This window comes from Zerene cesonia, unplaced genomic scaffold (assembly GCF_012273895.1).
Source record: "Zerene cesonia ecotype Mississippi unplaced genomic scaffold, Zerene_cesonia_1.1 Zces_u003, whole genome shotgun sequence".
NCBI classification, from domain to species: Eukaryota; Metazoa; Arthropoda; class Insecta; order Lepidoptera; family Pieridae; genus Zerene; species Zerene cesonia.
Genome location: NW_024045133.1, coordinates 1,800,424 through 1,816,985, shown reverse-complemented (window position 1 = coordinate 1,816,985; position 16,562 = coordinate 1,800,424). Strand labels below are relative to the sequence as shown.

At 35.0% G+C, this 16,562-nt stretch overlaps 2 protein-coding genes across 3 annotated transcripts in view; both read right to left on the bottom strand.

Moving 5' to 3' along the window:
* Positions 1–950: 950 nt before the first annotated feature.
* Positions 951–10,453, bottom strand: LOC119838505. 2 transcript variants are annotated; one of them, XM_038364468.1, is made up of 7 exons: positions 10,162–10,453; positions 8,802–8,909; positions 7,034–7,149; positions 5,600–5,711; positions 4,309–4,435; positions 2,659–3,281; positions 951–2,323 (listed from the first exon to the last, which is right to left on the bottom strand). In XM_038364468.1, exons 1-7 carry the CDS (start codon positions 10,233–10,235, stop codon positions 2,305–2,307), a joined length of 1,179 nt encoding a protein of 392 aa, XP_038220396.1. In that variant the 5' UTR covers positions 10,236–10,453; the 3' UTR covers positions 951–2,304. The 2 variants fall into 2 exon arrangements, with proteins under 2 accessions (XP_038220396.1, XP_038220395.1); XM_038364467.1 differs by having other exon boundaries at positions 951–3,281.
* Positions 10,454–13,204: 2,751 nt separating this feature from the next.
* Positions 13,205–16,562, bottom strand: part of LOC119838490 (60S ribosomal protein L4) — a 33,087-nt gene continuing 29,729 nt past the window's right edge. The window contains exons 7-10 of the mRNA XM_038364441.1: positions 15,924–16,059; positions 14,909–15,044; positions 14,136–14,295; positions 13,205–13,401 (exon numbers count right to left, since the gene is read on the bottom strand). Of these exons, the coding sequence (XP_038220369.1) occupies positions 13,228–13,401; positions 14,136–14,295; positions 14,909–15,044; positions 15,924–16,059 (606 nt within the window). The 3' untranslated portion in view covers positions 13,205–13,227. The remainder of the gene's footprint in view (positions 13,402–14,135; positions 14,296–14,908; positions 15,045–15,923; positions 16,060–16,562) is intronic.

Below are 16,562 nucleotides of genomic sequence, written 5' to 3'. Positions count from 1 at the left end.
CTATCACCGTAATTTCGCATCATACTAATATCATTAATTATATTAGATTAGATTACCCATAATAAAGCAGATCACAATAAACAAAAACTTTCTTTACATTCCAAAAGGGCCCCAAATTCTTGTGTGCCCAAGGGCCCCAGCATAGTCTAAGACGGCCCTGATTCTAATAAATAATTAGCCCCTTTTTTATTTATTTATTCGTGTTATTTATGTATGTAAAGACGACGTTTATTCAGGTTTGATATACCAGGAAGTTATAAACAGGTGGATGTTAAACTTGTAGACTTAGTTAAACATAAATAAAGCCTTTCTTTAAAAAAAGCAGGGCGGTAGTACCAGGAGCGCATAATTCGATAAGAGACTACTAAATTATTTTATTAAGATGTTTGTTTGCTTGCACATCAAAAGTCTCAGCAGAATAAACTATTTACTCTCCATTGATATTGGCATATCTACCAGGGTCTCAAAGTCTAAGTAGGTGTGAATCTTCTTAAAGTGTAAATTCGTTCGTACCTTCATATTAATCATAGTAGTTACTGGATGAAGGATGGAGCGCCACGAACAACGGTTATCACAGTTGGAGTGAGCAGGACGGCAAGGGATGATTTTCAAGTGCCGCTATAGCCAGCCAGCACAACGGATTGTACTAGGAGCGCAGTAATAATGAGGAGGTTTAGCGTAATCGTAGCGTACTCGCGTAGGTCGCAGCTTCTTGTACGTATGCGCTCCTAACTTTCGTAATGGATTATATTGTTATGTAGTATATTGCTAATTTAATGAATAAAAATTTCTACGGTTATTGATCCGAGGGAAATATATTTACTTACATATAAGTGACGTCTATAGTTTTCTTTATGATAATTATGTGTTCATAATAATCGTGTTTTCTTTTATAATACATATCGTGATGAAAATTTAGAATGATAAAAGGGGATAAAATAAAACGCACCTTTAAAATAGTCTTATATTCAGTACTTAACGAAAACCAAAACATAATTATGGTATAATTTCTAATAATCTAAGCTTATGATTTAAAGCGACAATCTGTACAGATGAGAAGAAAATTTATACACTTTCTTTAATTACAATTGAAGGCGATGAATTTCATTATATAATTTTAACAGCCAGTGTCACAACTTCCAGATATGTTTTCTTTAGCTTATCTGTCAGTTAAAATGACATAAAGTAAAGTTAAATAAGCTATCAGAGATTTTATCGGCAAGTCGTGAACCTGGCCCTTGATCTGCAATGTCTATAATTAACATACCAACTGTGCAAAAGAGCGTAATGTTCTAAATTTATTCCAAATCCCAAACGTAAAAAGTGTTGTGTTAACTTATTCACAATTCTTTAATTACTAATTATTAAATTTAGCGCGAAAAGTGGTCAATAAGCTTTTGCTTAAAACTCGATTTTTCATTTCCACAATCAAAAACACAATTTTAAAACAAAACTTATCGTCTTTAAATAATATAAACTTTTTAGTTAGTTAAAAACCTTAGTGCCTATTTATTAATAGTTTGTTGATGTAAATAAATAACATTTCAAGTTTATCTCATAATGAATCTTTAATTTTGATGAAGTGATTTCTTTTTTGGCAAACATATTTATCTAAATTTAAGAAATTATCGACTGGCTACCAAATAAAATAAAATACATTGCGACACAATATTCAAATAAAATACTTTATTTTCTCGTCTTGATGAAAGCGTTTGCATCAGATTTGATGCCTAACAATGATACGATAGTTGTTTCATCAAATTTTAACCGACTTCAAAAAAAGTACTCTTATTTTTCCGTACATCCGTGGCCCGGTTTCAACTTTAGCATTTTCGTGAATTCTTACCACCTAGAATTGCATCAATAAATGGCGAGCCAGCCGATAGAACTCGCAATCAATTCTAAACGTCTATTTTACACTATCCCAACAACATAATATATGAAAAAAAAATCATCTTAAACTAAGTAAGCGGTCAATATTTAAAAAAAAAATATCTATCCTAAATACCGACTTCAAACGAACTCCAGTAAAACGAATCTACCCGCAATTTACACTTTTTTCTTTTTAAGTTTGCCGTGGATAAAAAAAAACTAATTTTTTACGCAGAACTAAAACAGAGCGGGTAGACGCGTTTCGACATCACTAAACATACACTAATGATTATTGAGGAAGCGAAAGAAACAAAATACACTATCATCATCATCATTATTATAATATATTAAACTCTGAGGGAGCTGTGTGGCCGGCGCTGTGAATCGTTGTGGCGCCCACGAGAGTACGTTGTAAAAACTAAGCCAGTATCATCATTTAAGGCCATTCATACTGGAAAGAAATTAAAAACATTAGCGTTTTTTTCTCATCGACACGTGGATAAACCGGCTGTTTCGCTACGGTGTCACATATCATTCAGATAATACAGCTGTATGAGGCTAAATCTCTGTATGCATACAAAACGGATTTTAAGGCGTTCTTTTCCAATAGATTTATATGTTTGTATGTATAATAACATCAATTAAACCACCAACGGGGAAATTAAACTCGTACGAAGCCGCGGGCAAAGGCTAGTTGTATATAATTTAGCACACACGGACACAGGGACATCATACCGAAACCACACCGATCCGTCCAACAGCCGGAATTAAGTCACAAAATCGTACCCGAGGTATTTCTTATTTTTCCTCCGGACGCGCGCCGCTTTCTTCTCATCATAGTCCTCGGAGGCGTCCTGGTCGTATATGTTGTTCTCCACCACCCAGTCCTCGCCAATCTCCGTCTTGATCTGCTTCACCTGCTCCCGGACGGTGGGCGACTTCTTCTTCCGCTTCCTCTCCTCCCTCGACTTCCTCGGCCGCTCCTCGAGCACCAGGTGCGGGTACTCCTCGACGATGAAGCTCTCCGGCTCGTAGCTGGTGGTGATCTCCACGCCGACGGACGGATCGACGTCCGGCAGTATGTAGTAGTTCTCGAAGTCGCCGTGGAGCGTTATCTCGTTCATCTCTGTGGTGAAGTGCCTCTTCTTCTTGCCGCTGTTGCAATGTTTGATGTACGCGTACTTCGGCTTGGTGTCGTCCGGGATGATGTTCACCGTCCACTCCTGGTGTTCGGAAGCCGGTATCTCCTTGACCTCCTCCATGGTTATCTCCTGCTCTTCGGCTATTTCATATATGAAGTTATCGGAGATGTTGCCGTCGTCCATGATCTGTAGGACCTCGCTCTGGTTCTGCAGGTTCGGATCCACCTCGCCCTCTGTCTGGCCGGAGGTAGACGTTTGTGGTATGATCTAAAACATAAGGAGGTTATGAAATAAATATCTGCAGCTGTATAAATATGCCTAATATTATAGACCGCCTCTTTGGTAGAGTGGTCAATGTGTGAGGGGTCCTGGGTTCGTTCCTGGTGGGAACACACAGAAAAAAATGTGTCGTTCTGGAAACAGAAGGTTGATCACCTACTTGTCCACAAAGAAAATCGATCACTGTAGCTGGTAACAGATGTATATCATCTGCTCCATACTCCAGAGGGGAACACGGGACTTCAGTTTTTATATGAACATACAATGGGTTACATTATCATACATGGTATCACAGGGTGGTTGAAATACCATATGCTTCACCTCAATACCACTACAATAATTGCATAATCCCAGTTATCCATATTGATCATATAAAGCTGAAGAGTTAGTTTGATCTCTCTAATCTCAGGAACAACCGGACCGGAGTTCAAAGGTCTTCACCATTGGATATCTACATGATCCACAAATGCTAAAGGCTATTTATGTACCACGAGCAGAGCCAGGGCGCAAGACTCTGTATGTGGAGAAAGTTAGTAAGCCAGAGAGTTATATAGGCCACTTTCATCACAGTTGAATGTCTCATTCACACAGGAATTTTCTTTAACCACGCGAACCCGCGAGCAACAGCTAGTTAATTAAAAATAAAAATAAAGTTAAACACGATGTTTTATTACAATAATAGTAAGTGATTTCTATAAATCACACAAAAAGCTAGCCAGAAAAATATATAAAGATAATTGGTGATGGTGCTTGACAGCCCATTTTAGCAATAATATATTATAATAGTTTAAAAAAACTAAAAAACACACTTTTATCATATTTTGCAAATTGAAAAATGGAATAATTTTATCAAATTAGTGTATTGTCATCGGTCCTCAATAAATCTACAAAGTTTGAACGAAATCTGGCCGTTTAAAGTGGGTCAAAATCGCGCCCAAAGAAGTCGGTTACAAACAAACATACAGGTGAAGCTAATAAAAAGCGTGTAAAAAAGCATCAAGATGTCCTCCCATACCTCTATAATCTGTTTGGGATCAGGCATTTTGGTGATGACCTGCTCCGACTGAGTGATGGAAGCTTCCGCTTTATCACTTTCAACCTTCACAACCCACAGTTGCTTTTTCTGTAGATTCTTCAATGAACTGCAAATGAGAATGTGTAGTTTTAATTATTTATTATAATTAGCCAAATAAAACTCTTATCTTTTTGACTGCATTTGAAATGTAACATAACATAATTGCGCTTAATAAAATTTGAATTTTTCTTACGCAAATATATTTATGTTAATTTAGAAAAAAAATCTATTAATTTTGTACGTTCCTCTTGCAATCACTGCATTTTAAAATCGGTTAAGTTTTTTTCCACTAACAAAAAAACCAGTAAGAGTGCGGATAGTAAATCTTGCTTATTTCTCAATTACTATTCACAATTTTTTTTTATCATTTCTTCGTATTTTTATCAATTAAACCCGTATGAATGCTTTAAACTCAAACTCAAACATTTATTCATTCAACTAGACTTCTTATAGTAGCACTTTTGAAGTGTTATAATATTACATAGTTATGTTAGTAGTTAGTTATTAGGTTCGGAAGGCAGTTTCTACAGAGAAGAGCCGGCAAGAAACTCTGTATTTGCTCTTTTAAAATAATATAAATTTTACATTTTAATTCTACATAACATGCAACATGTACATAACAATGACGCCAATGAACTGACCTATGGTTCTTAAGCGACAACATTCCATGGATTGTCATCTTCCATATATTCATTAACGCTATAGTAGGCTCTCTGAATTAATAAATTTTTACATACTTTTTTAATTTAGCACTACTAAACTATTTAATATTTTTTGGTACAGATTATTGGGTAATTATTTATGTTATCATATTGTCTATTTTTTTCTGTTTTTGTTTCTTGTAATAATAAGATCACTTTTCTCCAAGTATAACGTAGACACCTAAACTTATGTTACCCTCTATTTGTTTGATATCCGCGCGGGGGGCTGGTGACCTGTACCTCAGACTTCTATGTAGTCTACTTCAGGCACCAGTCTCTCACAACGTTATCCTTTCTCTTTTCTGTATTTTTAATTTTTGTTATGGACTAATGTTGTGAGAACTAAATAAAGATGATTTTTATTATTATTATTATTAAATACTATGAGGAATTCTATTGTATAAGCGTATACCTTGTCCCATAAATGAATTTTTTACTTCACTAAGCCGGAAAACAGGCATTTCAATTTTATTTCTGTCCCTCGTGTCATAACTATGTCTACCACCACCTTATTAGTTAAGCGCACTCACAGGTAACCCAGCGTGTCGACCAGCTGTCTCACGTTGAGACGCGAAATGGCCTCCGGTTCCTTTTTACACGACTCCATGCTGTAGTTGTGTTCTATGCGAATGATGTCGGCGGCTGAAACGAGATTTTTAATTATTAATATATTAGAGATTACTTGGTAGTGATAAGACCGCCTTTTTGTACAATAATTCTATTGTTGCTGAGTTTTTTTTTTTTGTATTGTTTTTCTTGGTGTACAATAAAGAGTTAATTATTATTATTATTATTGGACGCTCGTCCCCGCTCCGCTCGGTTATCAAGATTCCTGTTTCATCCCAAGGGAGCATTTAATCGGGATAAAAAGTATCCTATCACCCAAGTTAGATCGTACCCGTGTCTGTATATTTCATCAAAATCCGTTCAGTAGTTTCAGCGTGATTGACGGACAAACATCCAAACGAACAGAATTTCTAAGATACAAAAGGCGACTTGTTTGCTAAATAGCAATTTCTTCCAAGCAACCCGAGTCAAGCATAAAGAGAAAAAAATTATAAATTCAGGAATTTAGTGTATAAGTTTAATGATCAGATTAATATCGAAAATAGAAATTTGTTCTAGAATTTCTCCTCACCTCCACCCACGAAAAAGAATCAATTTATCAACCGACTCAAAAGGGGAAAAGGTTATCAATGGAAAAAAGAGGATTGTATTTTTTTGGGTTTGTCACCACTATCGACTATCGACTGGGAGAAGAGATTTTAATGATTATTTTCTTAATTAAAAGCTAGTACAAGCCCATTCGTTTCGTTTTTTGTTGTTCACGATAAAACGAATGTCCTGATGTCCATTGAGTGACTTAAGGGTTTTTACATATTATATAGTCAAGTCCCTTGTCCCTTAGTGGGGTATGGGGCAGATGATATAAATGTGTTTCACTGATTGATTTTCTTTGTGGACAAGTAGGTGATCAGCTTTCTGTGTCCTGCCAGACCGAGACATTTTTTCTTTGTGCGCATCCAGTGGGATTCGAACCCAGGACCCCACGGCTGTACGCTCACACGTTAAACACTGACATATATATGTTATAATTATCATTAGTTAGGCAATTACTTAGTTTTAGTTGTAAGTTTTTTCTTGTTATGTCGCTGTTGCATTGGGTTATAACTTATAACCTAGGAATATCGGGAAAAAAAGTTGCCTATGTGTTATTCCAGTTGTCCAGCTATCTACGAACCAAATTTTATTGCAATCGGTGCAGTCGTTATTGCGTGAAAGAGCAACAAGCACACACACATCCTTACACACTTTCGCATTTATAATATTAGTAGGAAGTAGGATTAGCAGGACAGGCTAGTAGGATAGGATATTGGCATATGATATTCATAAATAAATAAAAAAAAAATCCAATAAAATAGATTGTTGGAAATCATTATTTCAATTGTCATTCTTTTTTTTACCTTTTTTCTGTTCTGGCGTCTGCTGCACCGGCGCCGCCTGCTCCTGCGGCGTCAGCAGCTCAGGCAACATGGGCGAGTCTATCCATAGCCCTTGCGCATCCAGCTCGAAGTGGTACCTAGGTAGAGAGGTATTTTATGTATGTGCTAACTAAGATGTTAGGTCTTTATGAGAAGATTCTCATAAAGACGTATTATCTTAGATGTAGATACACCCAGCCACCACTCCATAGTAGATATAGATATATATCTAATAAGCAGTGGTGGTTCAGTGGTGAGGACCTCGGTCTTTAAAATCTGTAAGTCGTGGTTCGAGACCGGGCGAGCGTGCAGGAAATAAACTGATTTTTATAATTTATCTGCACATGTGGATAACATAACCACTGCTCGAAACGGCGAACGAAAATATCGTGAGGAAACCGGCATTTTCGAGAATTAAAAGTTCGACGACATGTGACATCTGCCAACTCGCACTTGGCCAGCGTGGTGGATTATGGCTTGAACCCTAAAAGGAGGCCTGTGTCCCAGCAGTGGAAGCATATATGGGCTGATGACGAAACATCTACTAGCTGACCCGGCACACGCTGTCCTGCCTTACTCTTATTCTTTAGGGGTGTGAAAAATACATGTTGGCCGATACTCAGCCCTACTCTATATATACAAAATTTCATAAGAATCAGTACAGATGTTTCAGGAGAGTATGGCAACTAACATTGTGAGAAATGACAAAATTTTATATATATAGATATTAACAAAGGCCGCGTTCCATCGGTACAATATTGTAATCATTGAAATAATATTTCATATGATTCTTAATCATCTGAAGAGAACGCGCGACGTGTCCCCTAGGCACATAAAACCAAAATGATTCCGTTTAGAAGCTAGGCGTTGCTACCAAGGAGAGAAAAACGTACCGCGAGTAAAGCCAGGGAGCACCGTTAGTTACCAATAAAAGCAATAATTACAAGTGCTGAGGTTACGTTCATTTCATACAGATACGATAAGCTGTGTTCGCATGAAAAATTAAGAAACATCCATACCATAAGCATCCACCCGTCCATAAACTTTCGCGTTTATAATATTATGTAGTAGGATATTTATGCTTGAATTAATGCGTACATAAATAGACTATATTATAAATGCTAACAGGATTAATGACAAAACAAATTGATATAGCTTAATATAAAAATACTAAAAAGTACGTGCCGCATTTAAGAATCGTAGTAGAATCGCGTACAAAGTTTATTTTACGTTTATTCTAACCTACGACTATTATTTTTTCAAATTTGGCGCGATACGAAAGCAGGTTTTTATAAAAGCGCCATCTACATTTCATGTGAAGAAACTCTATGACAAAAGCAACTCGAGTGTATATTGCCTATAATAACCATAAATTTACATAAAATAACAAAGAAACACAATTTCTTTTCACTTCACCTTCTAATATATACTAAGTGCATATAAAAGAATTTGTATGAATGTGCTAACTACAAAACTACTGGACTGATTTTGAAAATTCTTACCATAAGTCATGAGGACTGTTGTTGCATTTCAGAATATTTTAAAGCAAAATAAGGTGTTTTAACAACGAGATAATAATTTAAAATTACGATAAAGACGTTTGTTTACTTTATCTAATAGAACAGTTGAAAAAAAACTCACTACTTTAATGCATATGAATATTAACGTCATAATTTCAATTAATATTTATAAGGTTGGGGGGTATTTACTAAGAGAAGAAGACAATCATTGAGTATAAGTTTAAACTCACCCGCACAACTGTAAGTTAACGTGCCGCCAGAGGCACTCGCTCTCCTCCTGCATAGCACCCTCGATCCAGTCTTGTCTTTTGTCATCTGTGTCTGATGTGGTGTTGACACTGAAATGAAAAATAATATATTCATATTTTTTTATACTGAAATCTATAGCTGAGTAAGATTTTCAGCAATATTTGTAGCATTCTTGTCCTACCAATTATATAATCTTAATAATATTAAAGAAAGTTTGTAAGGATGTGTGTGTGTTTGTTACTTTTCCACACAACAACTACTGAACAGATTGCAATGAAATTTGGTATGTAGATAGCTGGACAACTGGAATAAATACATAGAAATATTGATTGAAGCTCTGAGTGATATTATTGAGTAAAAACAGCATTTTTCTGGTACAGTTTAGTCTTGTAAACATCGATGACAGACAGACATACAGACATAAGCATTTATAATATTAGTATATTTTGAAAGATATATAGGGTGTCTTATACATTTGTGAGGATGAAGAAAAGAGATCTAGTCCTCCTATGTGAGTTTTGGGCATAAACCTGCATACTGATAACATAAATTAAACTTAAACCAAGCAAACAGACATATCATTTAAATTGCAAACAAAGAAATTAATATAGATATATGTGCTACTGTTAGAACTGTTCAAGGGAATAGACTATAATGAAAATAATGTCCACATTTGACCTACATAAGCATAAAATATCCTGGTTTAATTATTAATAATATACTTAATTAATATAAAATAAAATAAACAAAAAGTGTTATAATATTTGATAATAGTTACGTTTATATTTTACAAATTTTATTAAGATTAAGTTACAAATATATTCAAAATATCTATTATTAATATGCATAAATTGTCATAATATCAAAAATATAATAAAAAAAGTACAAATGCAAAAATAACATTCACATTACATAATTGTCTCCATAATATATTCATAATAATTAATGACACAAATAGAAAGTTGACATATTTACGAATATTTCAGAGAAACTCAGAAATATGTGTATTTCACAACATACATTTCAGTGGTGCTTAAGGTGTGGAGCATAGAGTCGAAAATGGAACCAAAAAATTTATATGTTTAAAATTAATTACAACCTCTCTATTAGCAATTAAAGACAAACAGAATAATGAAAATAGGTTTAAATGCGATAATACGGCTAAATATGGGTAAAATAGTAATGTAAACATCTTATAGGAAACGATTGAATGATTTTGTTATCATACATTTAGTGGCGTTATACAAAGCGTCGAGGTCATTGGGCGAAGCCCGAATGAATGCTAGCTCCAAGTATCGCAATTTTATGGTGTGGTTCAATAAAAGGCGGGAAAACACTCACTTGTAGAAGGAAAAGCTGCAGACCACATCATATTCCAAATTGCAGCCCTCTACAACGCATTTTTGAGCACTCATCTTGGGAACCCTAGCCGCGCTAACCAAACATGGACCCCGATCACTCACATCCTTATTTTAACGTGAAAAATTAAAAATATACACATTTAGCGCCTAAACTAACTTTCAAACAAACTAATTTGATGGATCTTTGGAAAATTATCAATCAAATGTCGAAAATGACATGCTGTCACGAAAAGTCCAAGTCCCAAATGCGTGCCACTGCCATGAAATGGTGATGTAATTTACCATGAGAATTTGAAGTGGCAACACCATCTTGATGATTTATTAAATCGATTCGTGATATCGATATAAAATTAGGTTGATAATTGTTTCGATTATCGAAATCTCATCCTTATATTTGTATTGTGTGATGGACTTCTTTAATTTTAGATGCAAATAAAATTTTCAAAAAGAAGAAAATGGTTAATCGTTATGTAGTGATTGCAAAACACATGGTAATTTCAATTTATTTTTATAAAAAAAAATTATTTAAGATTAAAATTACATACATGACATTAATTTAACTTAAAATGTAGTATTTAAAATAAAGTGGATGTTACGCAATAGTCATATCATCATATTAGAGAAGGTGCAGTGGTATTTTTTTACTGTGCATAAATGGATTATGCTAACATACCAACCTATATATTCTATACCTAAGTATACAAATATAAAACTCTGACTGTTGATTCAATTTATGTTAAATGTCGCCTTCAAAATAAAGAACATAGTTATAGACAGAAGTTGCCTATTTTAAAGTCAGATAAAACCATCTTCTAGACTATTCTGCAAACCTAAATACATGACAGGTAAACTCCCCAGGTGGGATATCGACAAACGCTGGACAGTCCGGAACTTTCTCAAGAACTACTTTAGACTACTTATTCCTAAGCCGCTTTACATCTTCTTTGTGTTCTTTTAGCAAGAGCCAAAACTTAATCATTTGTGCCACTATCAGGCAAAGTAGTTTGCATTTATAAAAACACGTTCATACAAGGAGAGTATCTCAAAAAAAATGTAGTGTGTTCCTAATCTTTAAACACAACCAAATAAATTGAAAGCTTTCAAAAGAAAAGTACAGTTGAAAATACGGAATTATTTAAAAAAAAAATCGATTCTAACACAATCGAATAATAATCGAACATATTTGTTGCTACATCAAAAATGTCTCATAGACTACATATAAGTTTTTTCGCTCCAATCGAGGAAGGTTATATAACGATACTGCCAGAAAAGAAAATAAATAAAAATGATGAAACAACGCCTTCTAGACAAATTTTGAAGGAAGTTAAGATATAAGCGATTTGATTTAACACTCTTGAATCATTCAGGAATCCAGAATCAATCAATTTTAAAATTTATAAACCATCTTATTGTATCATAGACAAGTATTTAGCTGTGTATTGATCGCCTCCATTTCGTGAACATATTATGCTACTTCCGGTGCAGCTAGGCTATTTTTGGAATAACCTCTTGTTACTTGATTTTCATATGCAATGTTATGCATATTTCTTGTATCAGTATTGCATCTAAATAATGCTAATCTAAAATTATTGTCATTGTCATCTAGTTTGTGACAAAAATTGACAACATTTTAGTGTCAAGATGTCAAGGATAATAGCATTTATGTCAATTATATATGCCATTATGTATTATTCACATTATAAACAGACTCCTCTGCCTATAGTTCTTGTAGAATAATGTTGATACAGGGATATTGTATCAAAATCACCCATCTCAGACCACTTAACATAATAATTATGAACCGTATTTACAGTTATAAATGTCTATAATAAATTGTCTTAAAATAACTTTATAATCTCTATAATTTAGAGAAAACTGCCGTATCTTAATTGGCCTATCATCGTATTAAAACTACACTGAAATGTGGTTTATTACCCATATATATTTTGTAAGAATACACCTACTTAACACGATTATATATTACCTATAACTAATGGCTTCATAGAGCACTTACTAAGTACTTGTCACGGAGATTACCTATGTTATGATAATATGGAACTGAAGAATGTAACAACCAATGCATAAATTATGAATTTCAACATAAGAATTAGCACCTATCATTTTACAGAATCACTAGCTAACCCGGTATACGCTGTTCTGCCTTACTCTTATTTGAGGGCATGAAAAATAGATGTCGGCCGATGCTTAGGCCTACTTAATATGCACACATAAGAATCGCTTCAGCCGTTTCAGAGTATGGAAAAGAACATTGCGCCACGAGAACTTTGTATCATATTAGATATAATAGGTACCCACTAGTGATACATAGTAGGCCATAATAGCCTGTAGCAATCAGGGATGAGGTACATGTACTATAGTGATTTTCGAAATCAATCATGCATGAATATCAGGAATATATGCGTTTTCAAACAAATTTTTCAGCTCAAATTTTTAGTATGTGTAATTTACTAGATGTTGCTCATAATTTACTAGATGCTTGTCAAAGAATGTTGGCATAGAATAAGACTATCCCGTCTTATTCTATGCCCATTATCTTCAGAAGAGTAAACTTTCGGCAGTTTTTGAAATCGAGGATTATCTTCGAGATACACAATAAAAATCGTATCCCTCTTCATTTAGTGTGGCTTATTAGATTCTTATAACAAAAAATACTCGAGCATTATTCACAGAATCTAGTCCATAACTCATACCCATTGTTCGTGAAAAAATTGTTTATACTTATTATGGTAGATATCAATTCACGACTGTTATTAGGTCGGAGCCGGGACTGCACCCGGCTCCGACCTGGTACTCATTTGTCGCAATTGAATTAATATAAACTATCCTATCTTTTTAGTTAGTTCAGACTGCACATGGTGTACGATTTTGATTAAAATCTGTGGAGTAGTTTTCATTGTAGACAAACAATGTGCCACATAATTTACATATAAATTTAATACTGAATCTTTCTATACAATTGAATTAATCTTATTTGTATTAGGTTTAAAATAAAACAACACAAAATCAATTGATAAGTTTATTATCTTCACTTCTTAGCGGGGGCCGCTTTCTTCTCGGCCTTCTTTTTAGGGGGTGGAGGGGCGGTTTTCTTTGCCGCTGGCTTTTTTGGCTTCTTCGCTGCCGCCAATTTAATTGCTTTCCTTCGCTTCTCCCTCAATTTCTCAGCCTTCACTGCGGGGTCGTCTTCTGGCAGTTTGATCTGAAATTTTTTATAATTAATTCCTGCATTCTGTTCGGGTGTTGCATGTTAATATTTTTCGCACGAGTTCAGAAAGTGTCAACGTGATGGGTAATCATTGTTTATCATAACCCAATGCTCTGATAAGAGAATATCATCATATAATGCAGATGTCTGATAGACAAGTTAATTATTTATTTTCTATCAAAAAGACTAAATAATTATTTATTTATAATACTTTATTGTACAAAAAAGAAAGTAAAGTTAATACAAAAAATGGCACAATGATATTTTGTCAAAAAGGTGGCCTTATTGCTAGACAGCAATTACTGTGGTTAGATAGCAATTAAAACAAAGTATATTATTTCTATAATTAATAGACATAATAAATAATAATATAATTTTTTTCCTATCTAAACAGAGAGAAATGCTTCAAGATCAACCTCATTACAGCCTCTAATGATAAATTCAAAGACACAACTCTTTGGAGGGTTCAAACCACAATATATGTAAAATAAAAATGCCATCTTGTGTTGACCCAAACAAAATAAGAGCTCAATACTCGAGTGAGCTCTTATTTACCTAGACCAATACCTGCACTGACGCTATATCTACTTAGTAATATTGTTCAAAGCTAAAACACTCATCGATATATTTAAACGAATACTATTATCGCTTCTAGTGCACATTATTAATCTATATCACATATATCAACATCATTAATCTGTCCTGTAATAATCACACATAACACTTACACCACGCTTCTCAGCCAAAGCGAGCGCCTTCAAGTTCTGCCTCCTCTGCTGGTCTAAAATCGCTTTCCTCTTGAGCACGGCCGCGTAAGGGTTCAATCTCAACATGGCGCGCGTGTTCGTCAGCGGGTTGAGTTTCCTCTGCGTGCGGATCACTCGTTTGCTGAAACGATAACATTCGGTCACATTTGTTTCGGAGACGTTTGAATTTTTTTTGTTTGCACGGGGTTTGTTTGGGTCGGTTCAGAATGTGTCAACGTGATGGGGTAATCATGGGTGGTCATAACCCAATGCTCTGATAAGAGAATATCATCATTTTATTTCATGCATAGATATCGTAAAAAAAAAAGTGAAGTCCCGTGTCCCCTACTGGGGTATGGGGCAGATGATATACATCTGTTTCACTGATCGATTTTCTTTATGGACAAGTAGGCGATCAGCCTTCTGTGTCCTGCCAGACCGAGACATTTTTTCTTTGTGCGCATCCAGTGGGATTCGAACCCAGGACCCCTCGGTTCTACGCTCACGCGTGTACCACTGTACCAAGGAGGCGTCGCATAGATATCGTCGCATAGACATGTGAAATACCTAGGGTATAGTTCAAGGTATATATCAGACTTACAAAAATAATTTTTAATTTCATTCTTAAAAAATATGATGACAAGATGAAGATAAAACGTTGGACAGACTTTTATTACCTAAATCACATGCCCACTAAGCTAGCTTATACAGTTTAAACTGTAACTTATGACAACTTAGTCAACCAATAAACTCACTTGGGCGCTCTCAACACCTTCCTGATCTCGTCAGACTTGAGCAGGCGAGTCAAATCGGTGTTGGCCATCTTGGGCTGCGGCAGGTTGAAGTTCTTCTTCAGCTTCGAGGGCGTCTTCCATGAGCCAAAGAGGGCATCTGCGAAATCGCTTTATGATCAAGAAAGAGTCAAAAGTCTTTAACAATGTAGATTTATTAACTTGTTACATATTTAACTAGCTATTCCTCGCAGCTTCGCTCGTATGAAATACCAATAGAAATGATAAACGAACACATACAACATAGTGTTTCTAAATACTTATTTAATAGCATATTTTCTTAAATTAAACAGTGTTGTTAACTTTAATAAACTGCTTTTCGAAAATTTTAATAACAAGCATACTAGTAGTTTTAACAGTGTCATCACATTGAAAACTAGGCAAATTGCTAACAAAGGCAATTAAATTGCTAACAAAAACAATTTCTTAAATTTTCAACGTAATCTTGAAAATGTAGTTTTGTGCATTAGTTTTGGCTTTATAAGCAACAAACAGTCTTACTGAAAAGGTAAGAGGAATGAAAATGACTTATTTTTCAATATAAATGTCCGCCACACGTCGACACACTGGCGCACACGGAATGCCACCAACGTTTCCTTCGGGCGATGCAATATCCCCCGTAAATAGTAACCAGAGTCGTACAGAACGAAACTGGTAAGGCTTTTGGGGCTCGCGCTGGAGTTATTAAGATATTCTCAAACTCAAACATTTATTTATTCAATAAGACTTCTTATAGCACTTTTGAATAGTCAGTACATGCTTTTAATATTTACACCTGGAAAGCAGTTTTAACAGAGAAGAGCCAGCAGGAAACTCTGTAGTAAGAGTAACACTCTTTTAAAACAATATCAATTTTACATTTTAATTCTAGATAATACGTAATATATACATGACAATGGTGCCAAAGAACTGTCCTGTGGTTCTTAAGCGACAACATTCAAGCCGAGGGTAACTTAGCGGTAGTGTTGCCAGTACTAACCGAGCCTCTCAAAGGCGGATCGTGTCCAGATGATAAATCGGCCGACGTGGCCGCCCGGCGCCAGCTTCAACAGGTTCAGCTTGTTTACGTTCAGCATCTCCACGCCGGGTATGTTGCGGAATGCGCGCGTCAGACCCTGTTGCGATACATTATGTTATATTGCGTTGTCGGCCATCTTCAATTTTAAATTTGATTGATTTTACGTTTACATTTTATTATTTTTAAGCCCTTATATTTTATGTCCATACTAAGAAAGTAGTGAAATAATCATATTTATAACACCCCTCTTTAGGATTTAATAAGTTTAAAATATAAAAATAGAAAGAGAAAAAGAAGTATTTATTTTGCCAGAGAAAAAAAACATCAAAGCTTTTAACTATAAAAAAATATAGATATACATCTGTTTCACTGATCGATTTTCTTTATGGACAAGTAGGTGATCAGTCTTCCTGTGTTCTGCCAAACCGAGTTTTTATTTGTGCGTCCCCACCGGGATTCAAACCCACGATCCCTTATTTCTACGCTACGCGTAAACCATTTCTTGAAATTACGTCTAGTTTCAAAGAGTAAGAATACTTAATTTTAACGGTTTCTTACCAACAAATCACATACACACTTGGCTCCTCTAATAAACACACG

Coding starts and splice junctions, on each gene's coding strand:
- LOC119838505 (XM_038364467.1), bottom strand. CDS start 10,235: ATGAGTGCTCAAAAATGCGTTGTAGAGGGCTGCAATTTGGAATATGAT. Junction 5,712..7,033: donor GACGCCAGAACAGAAAAAAG/GTAAAAAAAAGA, acceptor ATCTCGTTTCAG/CCGCCGACATCATTCGCATA. Junction 4,436..5,599: donor GTCGACACGCTGGGTTACCT/GTGAGTGCGCTT, acceptor TCTCATTTGCAG/TTCATTGAAGAATCTACAGA.